Below are 19,246 nucleotides of genomic sequence, written 5' to 3' on the forward strand. Positions count from 1 at the left end.
AACATCTTTTCTTCTGCACAGACCACATACATATCTGATTCTTTTGCAGAGTTTAAGTGACAAAGTGTTTTGTCCTGCAGCTCCAGTGTCTTCTGTCAGTTTCTCCACTGTGTGTCTGTTCCTGGGAGAGATGAAGGTGTCGTGCTCCTCTCAGCGAGGAGACGATCCTCAGTACAGCTGGACTCTGAATGGAAGTCCACTGACAGAGAATGAACTCCTGTCTGGAAACCATCTGAACAAGACCATCACCTTGAAACAGCATGTGCATGGTCTATTGAAGTGCTCCGTCAGTAATTACATCAGTCACAGCTCCTACACTGACCAAATATCCACCTGTGGTGAGTAACAACGAGAAGAGTCTCCATGAAAATATCTGCTGTGGGTTTTTTATTTTATTTTATACGAAGTGTTATCTGTGTTTCTTCAACAGCCTACTGGCAGGTGATGGTTGCTCTTCTCATTGCACGCGTACTTCTCATGCTGGTTGGAGTGTTTGTTGTAATTACCAATTTGAAAAAGGCCAATAATCAAGGCAAAGTAACAGGTAACAATTACTGCTCTACACTTAATTTATGGCATCAAATCGTCCTATATAAAAAAGGTTAAGGTTGAACTTTATTGATCTTGCACTTTGGAATTTATTATGTTAAAAGAATCCAACCTTACCCCTTCCTCGCCTCATGTCCCTTGCAAAAATCCATCACAGCAGAGTTCATACTGTGTCATAGCTACTATACAGAATGAAATATTTGAAAAAAAAAATCCTCAAAAACATGCAAATAAAAAGGTTTAATAAAAAGCAACCAATGCAAACAATAGTAATACAAATGACAAAATACTGCAACTCCTACTATGACTGTCTTACACTATTCTCATTGTCATCATTATCATTATCATTATAATTATCATTATCATTATCATTATTATTGCTGTTGTTGTTGTTATTATCCACAGTCGTAGGGAAACCTGCACATTGGTCAAATGCATATTTCTCCTGTCAACAAATGTATCGGCCAAACACATTTCTATTCTGTCCACTCTCTCTGTTCACAGCTATGGCTGTTAACACATAGTTTCCCCAATAGATGGCAATAAGTCCATAGAAATGTGCTCAGTGGTGAGTTGCGTCTATAAAGTAATTTGCATATGGGCCCCACTCCACAAACGTGGAGCCCGACAAACAGTGTGTTCTTCATATAGGGAGCTGCGACCCTGAACACCATTAAAAAAAAAAAAAATTAGACCTCAGCAAAAAACTGGAACTAAGCAACCAGACCTGCAGTGTGAACGTAGCCACTGTTCTATGAACACTGAACTGAAATGAAGTTCCTTTGTAATTGATGGTAAATAGAAGGTGAGATAAAATGCTAGAAATCTTTTCTTTATCGCTCGGCCTGTTAAATCAAGCTCAACAAGTCCATCAACCAAACATACATTACATTTGACTGTGAATAATGACACATTGTGTCTTGACCTTCTCTGTAGCTGGAGCTGATGATCAGGAGTTGACCTACCCAGCAACCCACACATTACAGAGGAGGCAGTTGAAAATGAAGACAGAAGACGAGGAGGAGAACGACCAAGTCTTTTTCAGAGGAAAAATGAGGAAAACAGCGAAACCAATCCAAGACGAACATACAAATGACAACGTGGCGAAGAGAGAGCCGAGACAACAACCACATTGAATTTATGTTTATATCTATTCTTTTTTAAATCATCGGGTTTCACCCTGGCTTTTGCGAACAATGTTTAACATTTAGTTGATTGTCAGAACTGTTCTTTTTGGTGGATAAATTATGGCTCTGTTTTATAACAGTTCATGTTTTTGTAGAATATAAAAAGAAGATTTCTGTATGGGACACTTCACACCTTGGCAGAGCAGGGATTCATAGGTTTTATTGATTTATCATGTGACCAACAAAACAAAACATTTACCCATTAATTTGGACTATAATAGAGTCAGGTGGATATAAAAAGACAGGTGTCACTCTGGAGCTTCCTTGGGTGTAGTGCTTCAAAACCTTGTGAGCCTGCCAATTTGTTAGAACCAATTGAAATGATTTACAACCAGATATAATCACAATTACCCTCTCCAATACCTGACTTTTGATTCGTTGAATTAATGTCCTAAACACCTTTATTGGCCCAACTGGTCAGGATAGGTACTGCAGCGGTCATACAATTTTTTGGTTGATCAGACAACACACATTTGTTGGTATATTTTGTCCTGTTTGATTTCTCCTCTCAAAATTAAATGTTTTTAAATAAACATTAACATGAACATATGAACCTGGGTGTTATTTAAATACCATAGTACTGTTATTAAAATATCATATGCATGTTATTACTTGGTACTCACCCCAGTTTAAAGAATATAGTAATACACTAATTAATACAGTAACACACAATTTTTATATGATATAAAAAGTCTGGAAAAAAATCAAAAACCAGTGGTCTCATGTTTAACAAGAACTACTTGAGTTATTTTAAATATATCCATTGTTGCACACTTGGACAGACGACGCTTCCAGGTGTGAATATGATTTATGGAGTTTAATCCCCACTTAAAAAATAAATAAATCACCCTCTAAGATCTACAATGACCCAACATTCATGCACTGAGACATTGCAGGTTGATTTGCAGGAAGCAGATACGATCATTTCTGTACCGTTCTTGTAAGTCAGCGGCAGTGGACAAATTAAGAAAATCTGTGTCTTACATTCTCTTTCACCACGAAGAGAGGAGGTGTCTCTTCTTTATATAGACCAAAGGGGAAGTGAAAAGGCCTCTACTTCCTCATATCCTCTATGCTCAGAAAAAAGATGAATACATAATAACACGACCTGAACAAAGTTGTCAGACATTCTCATCTGAGGTTCAGTGACTGTTCTGATCAACTGCATGTTTGCTTTAAAGTGGTTTTCTGGGAAAGCTGCAGAGTTAAGTCAGTGAAGGGTGAAATGGAAGCTGTGCTTGGACTTTTCCTGATTCTCCTCAGAGTTTCCCACGGTGAGCATTTCTTTGATACTTCTTCTGTCAATGTCTGGTCTTTAGAAAACGTTTTCTGGCTTAAACCGTTTGATTTATAGGGTTACTGAGGTAAACTGTCAGATCATAGTCAGAAAGCCAGATAGTCCCTTCATATAAACACACAGCAGGAAAAAAGATGCACTTGAGGAAAAACAGAAAGGACTGGATTGTAAATATCTAAGACGGACAATGGTTCAAGATCAGCTTGAATCTGACACACACTGGAACTGTGATCTGCTGTAAATTTTTATGACCACCACTGTACTTCCAGTAGTTACTGATGAGGATTGTTCTGTTTCTTGTTGCTTTGACATTCTAGGCATGGAAAACTTCTGTGATGGCAGACAGAATGAAACTCAGTGTTACGGACCTTTGGGAGGAACTCTGGTTCTCCAGCTGATGGACAAAGTCAACGTCAAAGGAACGGTTCTATTAAAAAACAGCACACAAACATTATTAGAAATTAAACAGGGATCCATACGTTACTACATTGAAAATAAATTCTTCTTTACTCCTGATAATGGAACATTAAGAATCAATAACCTGAGCAGGACTGACAGTGGTGAATATAAGGTTTCACTATATTATGACGGACGTCTAAATAGGACACAGACTGTGAACATACATGTTCAAGGTAAACATCTTTTCTTCTGCACAGACCACATACATATCTGAATCTTTTGCAGAGTTTAAGTGACAAAGTGTTTTGTCCTGCAGCTCCAGTGTCTTCTGTCAATTTCTCCACTGTGTGTCTGTTCCTGGGAGAGATGAAGGTGTCGTGCTCCTCTCAGCGAGGAGACGATCCTCAGTACAGCTGGACTCTGAATGGAAGTCCACTGACAGAGAATGAACTCCTGTCTGGAAACCATCTGAACAAGACCATCACCTTGAAACAGCATGTGCATGGTCTATTGAAGTGCTCCGTCAGTAATTACATCAGTCACAGCTCCTACACTGACCAAATATCCACCTGTGGTGAGTAACAATGAGAAGAGTTCATGTTGAAGCAGCCAGTGAAGAGCAGAAAGACTCAGAGATTCAATCTTTCCACAGGCTTCATCTTCATCAACTGCACATTAAATGAAACGCATATATCCAAATGGGTGTTCAAGGCCAATAATACACTGTGTATTCACCCAACAACAATCCCCACCACGGTTCCTACTGCGGGTAAGACGTCAATGTCACTCAAACCCACCACCAATATCACAAACTTCAATCAAACTGTGACTCCCTCCAGTGATGTGCCCTGGTTCATCAGTAAGTGAACGCCAGACTGATCCATTAGTTTGTCCTGGCTCTCTGGTCTCGGTGAAAATGTGTTTTGTTGTATTTTATTTCTTAAACTGTTTTCTGTGTTTCTTCAACAGCCCACTGGCAGGTGATGGTTGGTGTACTCGTTGTACTCATACTTCTCCTATTGGTTGCAGTGTCTGTCTGTCTGATGACTCAACAGAAAAAGGGAAACAATGGACGAGGAGTTACAGGTAAAAATAATTTGATCTACATTTGATTTAAAGCATCAAATCCGATTTATCTGATTATAAAAATGATTGTTGCACGATGGTCCCAATTAGAATTCCTAGAACTGGACAAGAAGTGTTCTAGTTGTTGGTGAAGTGAATGTAAAGAGTAATGATGTCTAATAAAATTACTGTATTTTTAAACCATAGTGAACTGCAGGCCGGCCAGTGAAGGACATGTACTGTATGTCTGTAAAGCCAAAGTTCTGTAATTTTTCAGAATGTGTCCTCAATTTGTCCTGCAGGAAAATAACAAAATAAAGGGATTAAGTTAGTGATTAAACTTATCGTCTTAGTGGCAGAATATAACTTTTGTGACTGATTAAAGGGTTAAGCTTGTAATGGGAGGAGGTTTAAAACACAGTTCTTGTGGGTTGAGCAACCACTAAAGAAGAACTTCTCTGCTCCCCGGATGCATTACAACAAAATTCAGTCCGCAGCTGCAGTGGTTGTTCACTCACTTTAAAATGCAGAAGATGAATTTCCAGAGTAATGGACTGTATTCTAAAAGAAAACCATCATTGACTCACTGACGCTGGAATTTACCCCAGTCTCCTACAACCGTCTAAATGGTCTATTTCCAGCTTTTTCACTCATGAAACATTAATATAAATAAAAATAGAGTGAGAGCTGGTCCATCTAGGTCAGTTTGAACTCAGAGATGTGTCACAATGGTTTCATGACAGTCACTGCTGTCGTGTCAAATAACGAAAGGTCAGACAATTTTGACGTATTTTCACAGAAAGATGAGTCACAAGCCAAGATCTATTTCACTATTTCCCACTGTTTTTGTGCTGCGGCACATATTTCTCATTAGAAAAACCCCACGGCACACCACCAAACAAAAATCTCACCAAAAAGTATATGTTATGAAACATAATAATTTTCTGTTTTAAATATACAGGAATTGAAAAAAATGAAGAAAGACGTTGACAAAGAAACAATATTTGCAATATATAAATAATATTTTTTAGACCGATTAAGTGAAATTGGGTAATTTTTTGGGGCAGATCTAATGATCTCTCCCGACACACTGGTGTGCCACGGCGCAGGTTGGGAATCACTTCTCTAATTAACGTCACTGTCACTGTTGAGACATCGTGTCTTGTTCTCGCTTCTCCGTAGATGGAGTTGATCAGGAGTTGACCTACGCTAATGTTAACAAAGTTCAGAGGAGGCAGGAGAAGACGGCGGCGGAGGACACGGTGGAGTACGGACAAATCTTTTTCAAGGAAAAACCAAGGCAAACAGCAAATCCAGTTCAAGATGAATGTATATATTCCAGTGTGGTGACGAAGCCGAGACAACAACTACGTTGAATTTATGTACAGTATTTATGAAACTTTTCAATCCTTGGGTTTCACCCTGGTGTTTAAGAACAGTGTTTAATAATAGTGTTTTATAACAATTTATGTATTAGCAGAAGGTAAAAATACCATTTCTGTAAGCCACACTTCCCACCTCGGCCGTGCCAAATTCACAGGTTTTATTGCTTTATCATGTGACAAACAAAACTTTGTACCCGGCGTGCTGTTGATGATCATGAGTCAGGACTGAAAGGACAGATTCCATTTCCTGCCAAAAGGCCCTTTTTAGATGGTTAACATGTGCAAAATGAACATTCTTCTGGTGTGGATAAAGGCAACAGCATGCTGGCACGGCAGTGTAAATGTGTGAAAGCTGTAAATGGATGTAAGATAAATGTGAATATTTTAATTATCCTGGTTTGACTTCTGGGCTCTCTCACGAAATATTTGGTCTATGATGCACTCTCGCAGTCCTTTCCCAACAACGCATGCAACAGCGATAACTGGCCTAGTGATTACATTTGTTTGGTGAATTTCAGAATTGCAGTTATCACAGAGTTCCTCTCTGTGGATAGTACTTCTTGTTTAGAAGATCTTGCAACACTTGCCAACTTCTCCTTCGAACGATTTGTGTCTATTTAGAAAAATGCACGTCCAGTCGGTAAGTGGGCCTGAGCGCCAACGCTCTGTCGTTTGGAATTGTTTCGTGATCGAAGCAGGTTACAAATTTTGATTTGATAGTTTAAGGTCAAAGGCTGACTGTAATTCAGCATCATAAAATGTGTGTTTATGACATGTGATAGTCCATGTGTCCTCAAACAACCACCTGAGCTCTGAATGTGCTCACTCAGACACATTCAACTCTACAACTGGCAAAGTGAGCAAATAATTCACAACAGAAAAACAACAATAGGTAATAATCCCGCTGTGACTTGTTAACCTTTTAATTTGACACATGACACAGTAAAACCCTGAACTCATGATGTTTAGCATCATAAAAATCACACTGGTCTCATACGAAAATTATGCAAACAAAATGACACAAAATGAAAGCCGTTTGTTGTTACTGAGAGTTCTGATGATGTTAATACCTCTAGTTGTACTTTTATTTTCAAAGATCTATTTCTTGCAGTACTCAGCATTTATAAAGGACAACCAGATGACATGTGACTTTTTCTCAGGCCCAGACAAAAAGGACATTTTCTTAATGTGGCCCACATTCTAAACTGTAACTAAAATATCCAAAAATGAAGGAAAGGAAAAACCATTTAAATTTTCAGGTCCCCGAACACAATCAACGCAAATAAACACATACTGTAGATTTGGAGCATGGAGTTAAGTCAAGTTAAGTCAACAATTTTGTATTCATTTACTTTTCTGGTTTCAGAATTTACTTCCAGAAATTACTCTTTACTCTTCAACTGTAATTCTCTCAGCTTCTCTCCACGTTTCTTAAATGGCCAGCGCCCCGGGCCACCATGAGGTCGTGTCTGGGTTGGCCCTCGTGCCCGATGCTTGGCCCAAAACAGTCAGTCTTATATTTTGTTACTGTACATAAATCAAACAGTTTAGTCCTACTGAAGAGTGCAACATGTTCTTTAAATACAGTTGTTTCACCGTAGACACTGCATAACAAGAGCTGTGTCAATATTTCATACAAATATGCAGTAGTAACTTTTCTTCTTTTTTTAATGTATTTTATTATTTATATAATTGTGCCGCCGCCCCCCCCCCCCCACAAAAAAAAAAAAAAAAAAAAAAAAACAAAAAAAAAAACACAAGCCAAGCTATGTCCTCACAAACTTTGTGGTAAATTGGTTTTATTAAAGAGAAACAAAAAGCTTTTCCAATGCTTGGATGATTGATGCTTTGTCGATCTAAAACAATCTAATCCACAAATGGATTGTGCTCAAGCAGTTTTACATGTCAAGCTACATATATGAATGTGTGGCAATTCATTTTCCTCTAAACTACTTTAAAAATACAAAAACACTGAGCCTTTTTTTTTATCACTTATCGTCTTTTATCACAAGTATTTCTCCACCACCATGACAGAGCTGAATGACTGCAGACTGCGGTTCACTTTGTGCAACTATTTAAAGCAAGGTCTGTGACTAAACTCTAAAAAAAAACAACAACAACCTTCTTTTTACTGCCTTATTTCCTCTGCACAGTTTAGTGTTTGTGTGCAACACGGCAGCAAAAAAAAAGTTTTTCATTTGAATTTTACATGTATTAAACAACTGTTGCGTTCTCCTGAGAAACTCTACCTCATCACACACACGTTACAATAGCTGCCTTCTTCCTCGAGACTGAACCTCATCAGATTTACATTCAAAATGATCCATTGTTAAGGCCGACCTTTTATGCTACTTTGCTGCAAATTAGTGTCTGTCCAGAAGAAAGATGTTTGTAACATAATTTGGTTGAAAAACAACAGCAACAACAACAAAGAACTGAGTACAGCCCTGTTCTGAGCGGCCGTTCCTGTGCCTTTACCTTTAAATGTTCCGCCCACCTCTTCTGTGAGAGGATAGTGTCATGTCACCATGATAACAGTTGAGCAGTGAGTGAAAGGTTGCCAGTAAATCACCACGATTATGCCACTAAGGTAGTCTAGGCCAAAAATTCCCAATGATTTTTTTTTTTTTTTTTTTTTGGGGTCGTCTTGCATCATGTTTACCATGAGTTTACGAATCATGTCTATTGACTTGGGTCGTGAAGGTTTACTTTTAAAATATGGGTCCCCAGAAAAAAACGTTTTGGAAACACTGGTCTGGGCCATCGTGGCAGGACAGCAGATGAATAAATGTTTAAGCCAGAGTCAAACCCAGAACAAGTGGAAAATCCAGAAGGATGTGGAAAGCCAAGATTGAACCCGGATGTTTTATAGCAGTTAAAGTACAAAAAAGTACTACTTTGACTTCAGGACGGCTCGTTTTGAGACACATTTCTGAAATTTTGGCAGATTATAAAACACCTATGTTGTAGCCAAAACTGGTACTACAGACTAAAGATACAGACCATGTCATAAAATCCTGACAAAGTAAATTTTGCACATGTTCCCTTCGAACTACATTTGTCATTTTTTCTGCTGTTTTAAATGTCATGGACACAAATGTTAACTTTCTTTTCTTTCTTTTTTTTTTAGTAAACACAAAACACTATATTCTCTATTATTTCCCATCATTTCTGGGTTCCATTTTCTAATATAAGCATAAAAAAAAACATACATTTTAAAAGTTACAGTTCTAACTGCTACTAGTTTCCTCAAGTGGTTTTGAAGAGGAAAAAAAAGAAACAGGAACAAAAACCCCTGTGTCAGTTCTCACGTCTTGCATTCATGTAGAGAAAGACACAACTTAATTCCCAACTTAAGTCACGGCCTATAAACATTAAATAAATTCACTTCTTAAAACACAGAATATAAATGAATGATAAGTTGACAGAGTGAGGCTGTAAAAAACCTACTGTTGAAGGATCAGAGAAAATGATAGGATGGGCATAGACAGAATGTGCATTATCTGGAAATGTGTGCTGATGTGAATCATCGATCATTCTGTGAAAAAAAGAACAAAAAAATAAAAACAAAACAACAATTTATGTACACACAATTACTTTGTCAGTCCCTCATTGGAAATCAGCTCAGTACTCCCCTGATATGGAATCAGAGAGAATGTTACTGCTGGGGCTGGTGGTGATGTGGATGTCAGTGGGTCCACCCAGGGCAGGTGGGGTGGGTGTGGTGGTGGAAGCCTGCTGGGGGTGCTGCAGCTTTTTTTTGTTAATTTTCCTCTCTTTGGCACGTCTGTTCTGGAACCAGATCTTTACCTGAAACAGGTAAAAAAAAAAAAAAAAAAAAAAAAATGTACAGTCGATCACAACGTCGTGAGCTGTGCTGGGAAGATCTTTCTCACGACTTCAGTTTTCCAAACGTACTTTCATTATTTTACATGCAAGTTATTAGTTATTAATGCATTATGTAAATTTATGATTTTAATTTGATTTAAGTTTTATGGAGGAAATGCACGACGTGCAGGGAGACTGAACCAGCAAACGCTTGATCTTTGTTTTTTCGTGAGAGACTTCCTCATCTGTGGCCAATGTTTTTTCTTAACAGTTTCATCGTTCTTTATGAAAAAAAATACTGTGAAAATTTTAATTAATTTTAAAACAACAATCTTCTTTAGAATTTGAAGAAGAGTTTACACACACACGTGCTGCTAAGTCAAGGGCCCGTGCGGTACATGACAGAATGAAAGAAGACAGCTGAAGATGAACTTCACCTAGGCACCATAGCACAGTGTATTTGAGCTCTAACTGTCACTCTGCAGCTTCGGTTACTCATTACACCCAACAACAGATAAGACACTGATCATGAAGCTTCAATGTACACACACACACACACACACACACTGACCAATTCTTTTTTTCCGTAGCTTGACATGACACTGTATCTGCTGCAGCCATTATTATGCTTTATGATATATATGTATATATAACCTAGAATTATTCAGATTGAATAATGACACATTTTCAACATGACACATGCTTGAATAATTAAATATACAGTTTTTGATCAAATCTGTAGTTTCTGGCCATTTGGATAAAGTCCAGTAACCTAGAGTTCTTATCTGCTCACTCACATGAAAGATCATTTAGAAGTGTGTGTGTGTGTGTGTGTTTGTGTGTGGTCTGTGGTTCATTAAGTCTTTCACTGAGGCTTTATGTTTGTCGGCAACCATGGAAAGTTTTTAACAGCTAAAAATGCACTCAATGCAGTCACATCAGTGAAAAACATAACACCTTCCGCCCAATAAGCAACGATTTTCTTATCAACATGTCTCTGTCGGAAGACATTCGGGAAAAGTAAAAGTAGAAAACGTGAAAGGGGCCCAGAGTTATATTTGAAATATATATATGTATATCTTTGTTCCTCTTTTATGTGAGAACAATATAAATAAATTGAAAATGAAACTTGGAAGGGAGAAGGTTTAAAAAAAAAAAAACTCTCTCTCAAGATGACAGATAGTAGAAATGATATTCACCCTTGGACTTGCTGCTCACTTCCAGGATGTTCAAACACCTTTTATTAGATGTCTTGCTTCCTTATTGTGTATCATGTGACATCTCAGGAGTGGTGGAGGCCTTACTATAAATCATTCTGGCTTTCTTCAGCAAAACGATGCTTCCTGTCCTCTTAAAATTGTGTCTCTTTTCCATCTATTCTCAGTTAGCTCAAGCTAACGGCTAAATGCCAGCATCATTGATTTCAACTTTGCCAAGCTCCTAATATTTGCTCATACGGCCCAAATTTCAATAGTATGCGAGAAAGATACTGGCATTTCCATGTGGTGATGGCATTGTGTTGATTATACAGCCCATGGTTTATGCCAGAGAACACAAGGTAAACATTTCTCAACCGGAGAATGTTCTCGAGATGAGAAATGTTCTGGTACCGATCTTCGCTGTTATTTTCTGAATAAACTGATCACGTAAAAACACGAGCTGTGAACATCTTACGCTTATATTATTAGAATCTCAACAACAATAAGGTGTTAAACTCTGCAACCGCACACACACACACACGGAAGAAACTCTCTCTAGCTTCAGAGATGGATTTCTGCAGCCTGTTGTTGGTGCTGTTATTAAGTAGGTCAACGACACCTTCTGTACACTTAGACACTGACCCATCTGTCCCCAACTAGCCTCAGTCCAGTTCTCTCACCTGTCTCTCAGAGAGGTTCAGCGACATCGACAGCTCACTTTTCCTCCTCATGGAGATGTAGCGGTTGTACTGAAACTCCTTCTCCAGCTCCTGACGTTGGTGATCGGTGTACACCACTCTATACTTGTCCTTCGTGCGAGTCTTTCCAACTGCAGCAGGCACACAGTACTCGAGTTAGTCACAACAATGACTAAAAACGATGAATGAACACAGTGTGTATTTATTCCATGCGTAGTGAGAGCTGACAGTAAACGGGTGATTGATGTGTGGACGTCTGGTGCCACGTTCAAGTCCAGGCGCCACTTAAAACCCCATCAGCTCTATTAATCATGCTAACTATAACCAATGTAAAGACTCCCACTCCTTGTTGCATTGCATCAGTGCCTCTACTTATCACCGTGAGTGTTTACATAGGAGTTTAAACACATCGAACACACAGACACACGCACGCACTTACAGTTACCCAGGGAAAGAGTGAGTCAGAGATATTGATTTGAAACATTGATCATATGACACATCGATTCACACACACACACACACACGGAAACATCCAGAAGGCCTAAGAGTTCGGCTTCTGAGAAGCTTTGACTTCTGCAGACTTCCTGCAGTGTCCGTGTGTTATCTATCCTGGTTGTCAACCTGTTGCACCCACCCAGTGGACTAAGAGGGTGGGGAGCGACACTGCAGACTCCACTGTTAGCTTTGCATCGACATCTCTCATGGTCTTGGCAGAGGGAGAGGTAAAAAGCCTGATGAATGTGTGTGCGGTAACTGTGGACTGTGCCTCCCATTTAGCCGATAGGGTTCAGTTTGTTAAGTGGCTGCACATTGGGCTTTATCTAAAAATACACCAGCGTGAAGACGGTGGGGCCCAGGTGCAATACTTCCTGTTTCTCATGAAGGACTTCTTTTTTTTTTTTAAACAACCAAACTGCTTGAAAATTAACAGAGAATGTGATGCCTTTTTACGTTTATACTTTTTTTTTGTTACAAAAGAATTATTTTTTTGTTGTTCTTAAATTTTTGCTTTTGCCAGATACCTTTTTAGTTCTGATCTCAACTGGTTTTGTTTAAGTTTGAAAAGATACGTGATGCAATCAAAGCTGACTAGGACTTTTTTGCTAAAACAAATGTAAAAATAAATAAATAAATAAATAAAATACATGGTTCTGTAGTACGTCAGTGCAGTGTTTCATGTAGGAGAATAACATTTACACTTCTGTTCCAAATGAGTCCTGCGAGCCGCTAACCGCAGTCTCCAATAAGCATATATAACAATAAGCTTGTTATATACATGTGTTACAGTATTGATTAACCCCGTGGTCAGGTCACTGATCATAATGTTAAAAAAACACAACAATAATAAATCTGACATAGCACCATATGTAATAATTTATAAAACATACATAGAAAAAAGTATTGAGTCTCATGAATAAATAAAATAAATTTAATTTGCCATCCTGTCATCTGATTGGAAGGTTTGTCCCTGTAAACTGAGTTCATGAGTTCATCTTAATTTATAAATGCAAGATTAGCTGCAGAATGTCTGAGAGTAAATATGGGAACTTTCCGTTTGTGGCTGGATTATTATGACAGCCTTGTTCCACTGTGGTGATCTTTCTTCTTTTTGTAAATTTAGTGGTTTAGGCTGAGAGCAAAACCAAAGTCTAAAATTGGAGCTTCACTAAAAAAACAAAAACGTACTCATAACCATGCATTTGTAGCAATAATAATGATAATAATATGGACTGAAATTATTAATTTAAAATTATCAATTTTAAATCAATACCTTTATATATTTGTGTATGTGAGTGTGTGTGTGTGTGTGCGCACGTATGCATATTTTTTCACGAGTGCACAATACCCACAAAATGAAATGGAAAAAAATAAACTAAAACACCGACCACTGTTCCAAAAAGAGACCCAATCATTATTTGCAATAATTTGTGAGTGCTGCTTATTAGTGTGAGGAGAGAATTTGAAGTTTGATTTTATTTTAAAATTAATTTTAACCACTGAAAACAAAAACGGCCACTTAGAGCAGTAAAAGTGTGTGATGTTTGTGATATATACTGATGTTACGATTTATCGAGAAACAATAAAATATCAATGTTTTTTATTATTATTATTATTACAGAAGTTCAGTGGAGGCTTGGTTAATGGCTCACCTGGGACTGCGGGTCTGATGGGTTCAGTTGCTCTCCTCCTGCAGGTGTAAGCCTCCTGTCCAGGGATGAAGTTGTATGGGCTGAAGGAGCCTCCTGCAGCTGTGGCAGGGGTCGAGCCGCTCACGTCCACGGAGCTGAAGCTCACCTGCCCAGTGCTAGGACTTGACCCCGGGAAGCTGTAGGGATAGTCTTCGCGGGGAGCGTAGATGGAGTTCCAAACAGCAGCCGCCGACGGGTCACCGACTGCCGGGGCGTGATGATATCCACCGGTGAAGTCATACGTCGGCAGGTACTGAGTGTTCATGGACAGAGCCTGACCCGGGTGTCTGGCCGGCTGTGAGCTGGGGAACATACCGGTGTCGTGGTCCGACAGGTGGAGAGACTGTCAGGTAGATCTTTCAGTCCTCCTGGGACATGTTCGACCTCCTGCGATTTTTCCTGAATGCCTCTGTTTTCTCTCTGGTCTAAGGTCCAGGATACCTGCGCTGTGCCTCTACACACCTTTATAGATTTACTGACGTCACTGTGCACCTGCCTGCAACGCGAGGCCATTGACCCTGAGCTTACCTGCATTATCTCGGCAGGTCGTTAGTAACGTACAAAGTCTGGCTCGGGGGCCAAATCTGGCCAGGGGAAAATATGCTTCTGAAAATCTGGGCAGTAAAACTATGGCTCAACAGTGAAGTGTTGAAGTGTAGACAGTGAACTACAAGATTTAATGCATTAGGATTTCATCTGTTCAAGACAAATGACCAACTTACTCCTATATGCAGAGGGTGCCATTTTGACTCACAGGAATAGAAATATGTTTTTAATTTGGACAAAACTGACTTCAACTGAATGACACATGCCTGAAACCGAAATAGTATTCTTATTACTATTATCACAACAACAACAAAAACAACAACAACAACAACAACAACAGTTATTTTAATTGCACAACCCTAACCCATATTTTGATTATTTTAATTTATTCAAATAACTTTTCTAACAGATTATATCAATGATATCAATTAAAGATCACCAGTATATCTTTTGCTACATCTTGTCACTTGCGTGGGCTGCGGTGAGAACAATAATACTTTTAACCATAAAAAGAACTTGATCGGCCTCTGAACCCTACTCAGGCCGTGTTAGTTTCTGTAGACCAATGTCGTCAACACAGCTTGTACCCGGAGGATGTGCAGAAAGTGGCCGAACAAATCGGTAGTTTAAAAAGCCAATCTGTTTTGTTATCTAAGTAGTAAACTTCACAAGATAACCACAAGAGGGCAGAAACAACTCACATTCTAGCAAACGTCCAGTGGAGCGGACGCCTCTGTCTATGACGCGTTCTATGAGTTTATAATCACTTCAAATAGCATTAGCATTAGCATTAGTTATTTCACACGTAGTCAACTCGAAATATACACACGAACCGCATGTTCTACATCAAGTTTAACCAGCCATTGAAGATTCATGTCAACATTCTGGTTAGAACAGTCATTACCAGCTGTAAAAGCTGTCAGCAGGACACTGATTAGTACTAATGGAATACTCAACCAAGGTAAACAGAGACAACACGGCCCCCCACCCCTAAACTGTATGAAAAAACAAAACAAACAAACAAAAAAACTTTATATACAGACAAACTAAATGTATCTGTGTGGTAGCCATAGAGGTGCAGAAGATGTTGAGTGATAGAAAAGTGAATATGTTTTTATTTAATTACCGTTTGATACGGTACAAAGGATCATATAAATGAACTAAAAAAACAATACGATAAAGACTGACACTCTATTTAATCAAAGTGTTCATTTGTAAATTATTTATATTGAATTGGGAATTGACCTGTTAAACACTGCAAAAAAAAAACAACAACAAACAAGCAAACAAAAAAAACAAAAAAAAAACAGACCCCCCCCCCCCATCATATCCCCTTAGTACCATTTACTTAAATGTCTTTGAAACCCATATCCACTTCACTTACATACAGTCCTGGTGGATGTAACATTAGCTCATCTGAATCTACAACTTCAGCTGAGATATGTTAAGGCAGAAAGATTCAGAAACAAGAGACTATAGAAAACAATTCATATCCATAAGAACTTTTGCTGTCACTTTTTTTAAGTTGTGAACATTGCAGCAACAAAGTGACATATATATATACATCTAAAAAATAGCTCTGTTGTTCTAACTGTGGTTATTAATGTGTGGTACAAACTGTACAAACTGCTCAACATTTCACTCAGTAAGTACTAAAAATGTCTGCAGGCTTTCAGAGCTAAATTAAGCTTCCTACATTTTAAATTTAGTGCACTTTTCCACTACTCTTTCCAAAACAACCCCCTGTGTAAATCTTTTTTTATTTATCAAAATGTAGACTAAAACGTAGGGGAGGTTCTGTGTGGTGGCTCAGCTTAAACAGCAAGATGTAAACATTGTTCCCATCCATCAGCAGGGCAGATGTTCAAGTTCCTACAGGAGAAGCTAATGAAAGGCTTGTGGAGCTTTTTACCCAATTTTTAATCTGACAGGTTTTTCTAAAGAGAGACGCCCAGACTCCTGACATGAACCTAGAACATCAGACAAATGACCCTGTTAAGGGCACAGCTGTGGAAGAGATGAAAACAGGATACATGCTAAGGACAATGGGATTATTAGTGGTGAAAAGAATATCAAGAGAAACCAGAACCAGAAAATTTTCATAAGTTCCAAGATGTGGAAGAACAACGGTCCTGTCTACCAAAGGGGGCGCTGTAAAAAATCTGTTTGGGAACCATTGGTACATACAAACTGCATTTACAAAAAAAAAAAAGAAAAAAAAAGAAGATGACATTGTGGAAAACATCACAGGTGAAATGTTCTTTTTCCCATAAGTGTGTTTCCCAAGGACACATCAGCACACTGCTGCAAACCTTAGACCTTGGGACTTTGCTTGAAAAAAACCAACAAGCTCTACTGCAGTAATTGTGTTACATACGAACATCATGGGAAGCTGGCAGGACCCAAATGTGATACCAGGGAGACTCTCTTCAGGTGCAGCAGGTGATTTAGTAACAAAGTGCAAATTACCAAAACAGGACAAGGCAACACGCTACACTACCAGGCATGGCCTGCAGCAAGTCATGGGATGCTCCTCTTAACTTGAATGACTACAAACCCTGCACACTCACAACCACTACAGAACAATGACCCCACAAAGACAGAGTGAGGGAGGGAGGTATATATACCCAGGGCACCAGGTGACCCGAGTGAGACTAATCAGAGACACAGGTGAGAGTGATGACACTAACTCCACCCAGCAGACAAGACAGGAAGGGGGAAACAGAGAGCCCTAACACGATGCTTTTTCCCCTTCTTTATTATTTATATTTAACAATCCTCCACATTTTTATCCTGTTGGTGGAGGAGCTGCAGCCGAACTATTACAACCACAGAAAAGTAATGGTCCCACATGAACTTGTGGACACCTCCCCCTGAGCTCCACATCTCCATCAGTCTATTGTTCATTACCGTCCTCCCTGTGTGGCCTGTTGGACCTGCGGTTCTCTGCAGGATGTTAAGTCACTCTGTGACAACGGTTTCTGAGTGTGTTTGATGGTGTGTGTGCACCAAAGTGTGTTTTATATCATCATCATCATCTCTTGTGGTTTTACTCTCAGAGATATTACAGCAAATTATGTATTTAAATGTGATTGTTGTAAATGACACAGTCTAACTCTAATTACCTCAACATGCTGAAATCCAGTCTGTCGTTATTACAGAAGATGTATGAAAACTGTGGTCATTTGAGGGAATTTCACAGTTTTTTTATAGTTAACTCTTGATATGATGTCCTTCAACTGTATAAGATAAACGCAAAGAATCCAGTCTTGTTTTTTCTTACACACACTATATCAATAACAACAAGTTACGAGTTAGCCGAGAATTAGCATGAATGAAAACACATTTTTTATCCACTGTGTCTCTGCTGGTGATGTGTTGTTAGTGCATCTGCAAGTCTTCAGGAGTCTGTTTTCCTCTGATGAGTTATAAGTGAATCAAAAGTAAATATAGTGAGTGATAGAGTAATATATATATATATATATTGAAATTTAAGAGGCTGAATTTACAAACTTATATTAAAATTGATTTGACTAATACATTTTTGTCAATAAATCCTCATCATTTACTCTTTGGTAAAGTTCTTGGCACCTGTGGTTGGACTGATGGCAGTAACATGGTCATTTATTTTACACAATACAATGTTATTTTTGTCTGTTTTCCCACAGGCTTTTTTAAGGCGTCTGTCCGACTCACACGAGCCTTATCAGAATGACTCAGACTGGATTGGACTCTGTATCAAACCCCTGGGTGGCGTCATCCATCTTCATCCATCAGAGGTGAGTTGGGTTAAACCTCAGTGCCGCTGCTGCTTCTTCCTGCCTGTACAGCCCCCTCCCCTCTCTCTCCCCCTCACTCTCTCCCTCTAAGAGGCCTCCATCAGGGCCTGTTAGATAACTCCATCCAAAAGCCCAGCACAACAAACCTTGTGACCAGTTCACAGCCAAATGGCACTACTTGTACTCCAGCTTTGGCAACATTCTGGATCGGTTAAAAAAGAGAGAAGCCACCTCTTAGCTGTTCACACAGGCTGAACACGTTGGCTATTGTTGCAGGAAAATCTCTGGGCTTCCAGTTCGTCAAGTTGTGGACAACTTCTGTCAGGATATATGAATAAACAAGGCTGGCTGCCAATCTTCAGCTTGTGGACTCCCCTCTCTCCCCCTCCTCCCTGCGTTCCCAATCTCCATCACTCTACTGTTGATGAAACGTCCACCTTGTGTGACCTGTCTGACCTGCGGTTCACTGCAGGATGTGGAGACACCTTGTGTGTGTGTTGCACTGTTTGCCTGTGCGATCGTGTATTATTCTGTCATCATCTCTGGTCTGATTCATTTATTGACATTGCACTAAATTATATAGCTCAGAGTAGTTTTAGCACAAGGGCTTGTTAATTAAAAAAAATAAACAGGTGGGGACACCTGTGTGTGCTGCTGAGCCCTCGGCTCTTTGGTTACTCTGCAATTACTTTGAGCCTCTCTATTATATTTACCTCCGCAATTAAAGGAGTAAATAGTTGTTTTTTCACTCCAGCCCTTGTTCCCGTCGCCGTCGTTTGTGCCAAGAAAAAGAACGACCTTTGACAACTGCAGGATTGTGTTATGAATTTCAAACCATCCACTCATATCCTGGGAAAGAAGGGAATTAGGAAAAGAGCCAAATCTGGGGAAAGAGACCGATTTGCATAATGTGTGTGTGTGTTTTGGAGATGAGGGTGGAGGGGTGGGGGGGCACGTGTGTGAAAGGCTGCAGCAGACAGAGAAAAACAAAGGCAGGTGTTATTTTACAGAAGTCCAAGGTAAAGTAGAGTGTGAAAGAACCGGGTTCTGTTTTGCATATAATAATTCAGCCCGGACTTGAACGCTGTGATTACACAAGTGAAGCGATTTTCCTGAGAAACCGAG

General features: G+C 39.2%; 2 protein-coding genes across 4 annotated transcripts in view; one reads left to right on the forward strand and one right to left on the reverse strand.

The window, feature by feature from the left end:
- Positions 1 to 7,188, forward strand: part of LOC103391003 (uncharacterized) — a 9,901-nt gene extending 2,713 nt beyond the window's left edge. The window contains exons 3-8 of one of the 3 annotated variants that reach the window (XM_025063261.1): positions 81 to 338; positions 3,351 to 3,665; positions 3,749 to 4,006; positions 4,085 to 4,201; positions 4,462 to 4,518; positions 5,680 to 7,188. In XM_025063261.1, the coding sequence (XP_024919029.1) occupies positions 81 to 338; positions 3,351 to 3,665; positions 3,749 to 4,006; positions 4,085 to 4,201; positions 4,462 to 4,518; positions 5,680 to 5,873 (1,199 nt within the window). In that variant the 3' untranslated portion in view covers positions 5,874 to 7,188. Of the gene's footprint in view, positions 1 to 80; positions 339 to 3,350; positions 3,666 to 3,748; positions 4,007 to 4,084; positions 4,292 to 4,401; positions 4,519 to 5,679 lie in introns of all 3 variants that reach the window. The other 2 variants (XM_017039258.2, XM_008327107.3) reach the window with 2 other exon arrangements.
- LOC103391010 (homeobox protein CHOX-CAD-like) lies at positions 7,183 to 14,451 on the reverse strand. Its single transcript, XM_017039265.2, has 3 exons — positions 13,758 to 14,451; positions 11,590 to 11,738; positions 7,183 to 9,692 (listed from the first exon to the last, which is right to left on the reverse strand). The coding sequence occupies exons 1-3, from the start codon at positions 14,107 to 14,109 to the stop codon at positions 9,507 to 9,509; spliced, it is 687 nt and encodes a 228-aa protein (XP_016894754.1). The 5' UTR covers positions 14,110 to 14,451; the 3' UTR covers positions 7,183 to 9,506.
- Positions 14,452 to 19,246: the final 4,795 nt, after the last annotated feature.

The sequence above is a fragment of the Cynoglossus semilaevis genome, chromosome 15, assembly GCF_000523025.1.
Source record: "Cynoglossus semilaevis isolate Cse_v1.0 chromosome 15, Cse_v1.0, whole genome shotgun sequence".
In the NCBI taxonomy this organism is placed as follows: Eukaryota; Metazoa; Chordata; class Actinopteri; order Pleuronectiformes; family Cynoglossidae; genus Cynoglossus; species Cynoglossus semilaevis.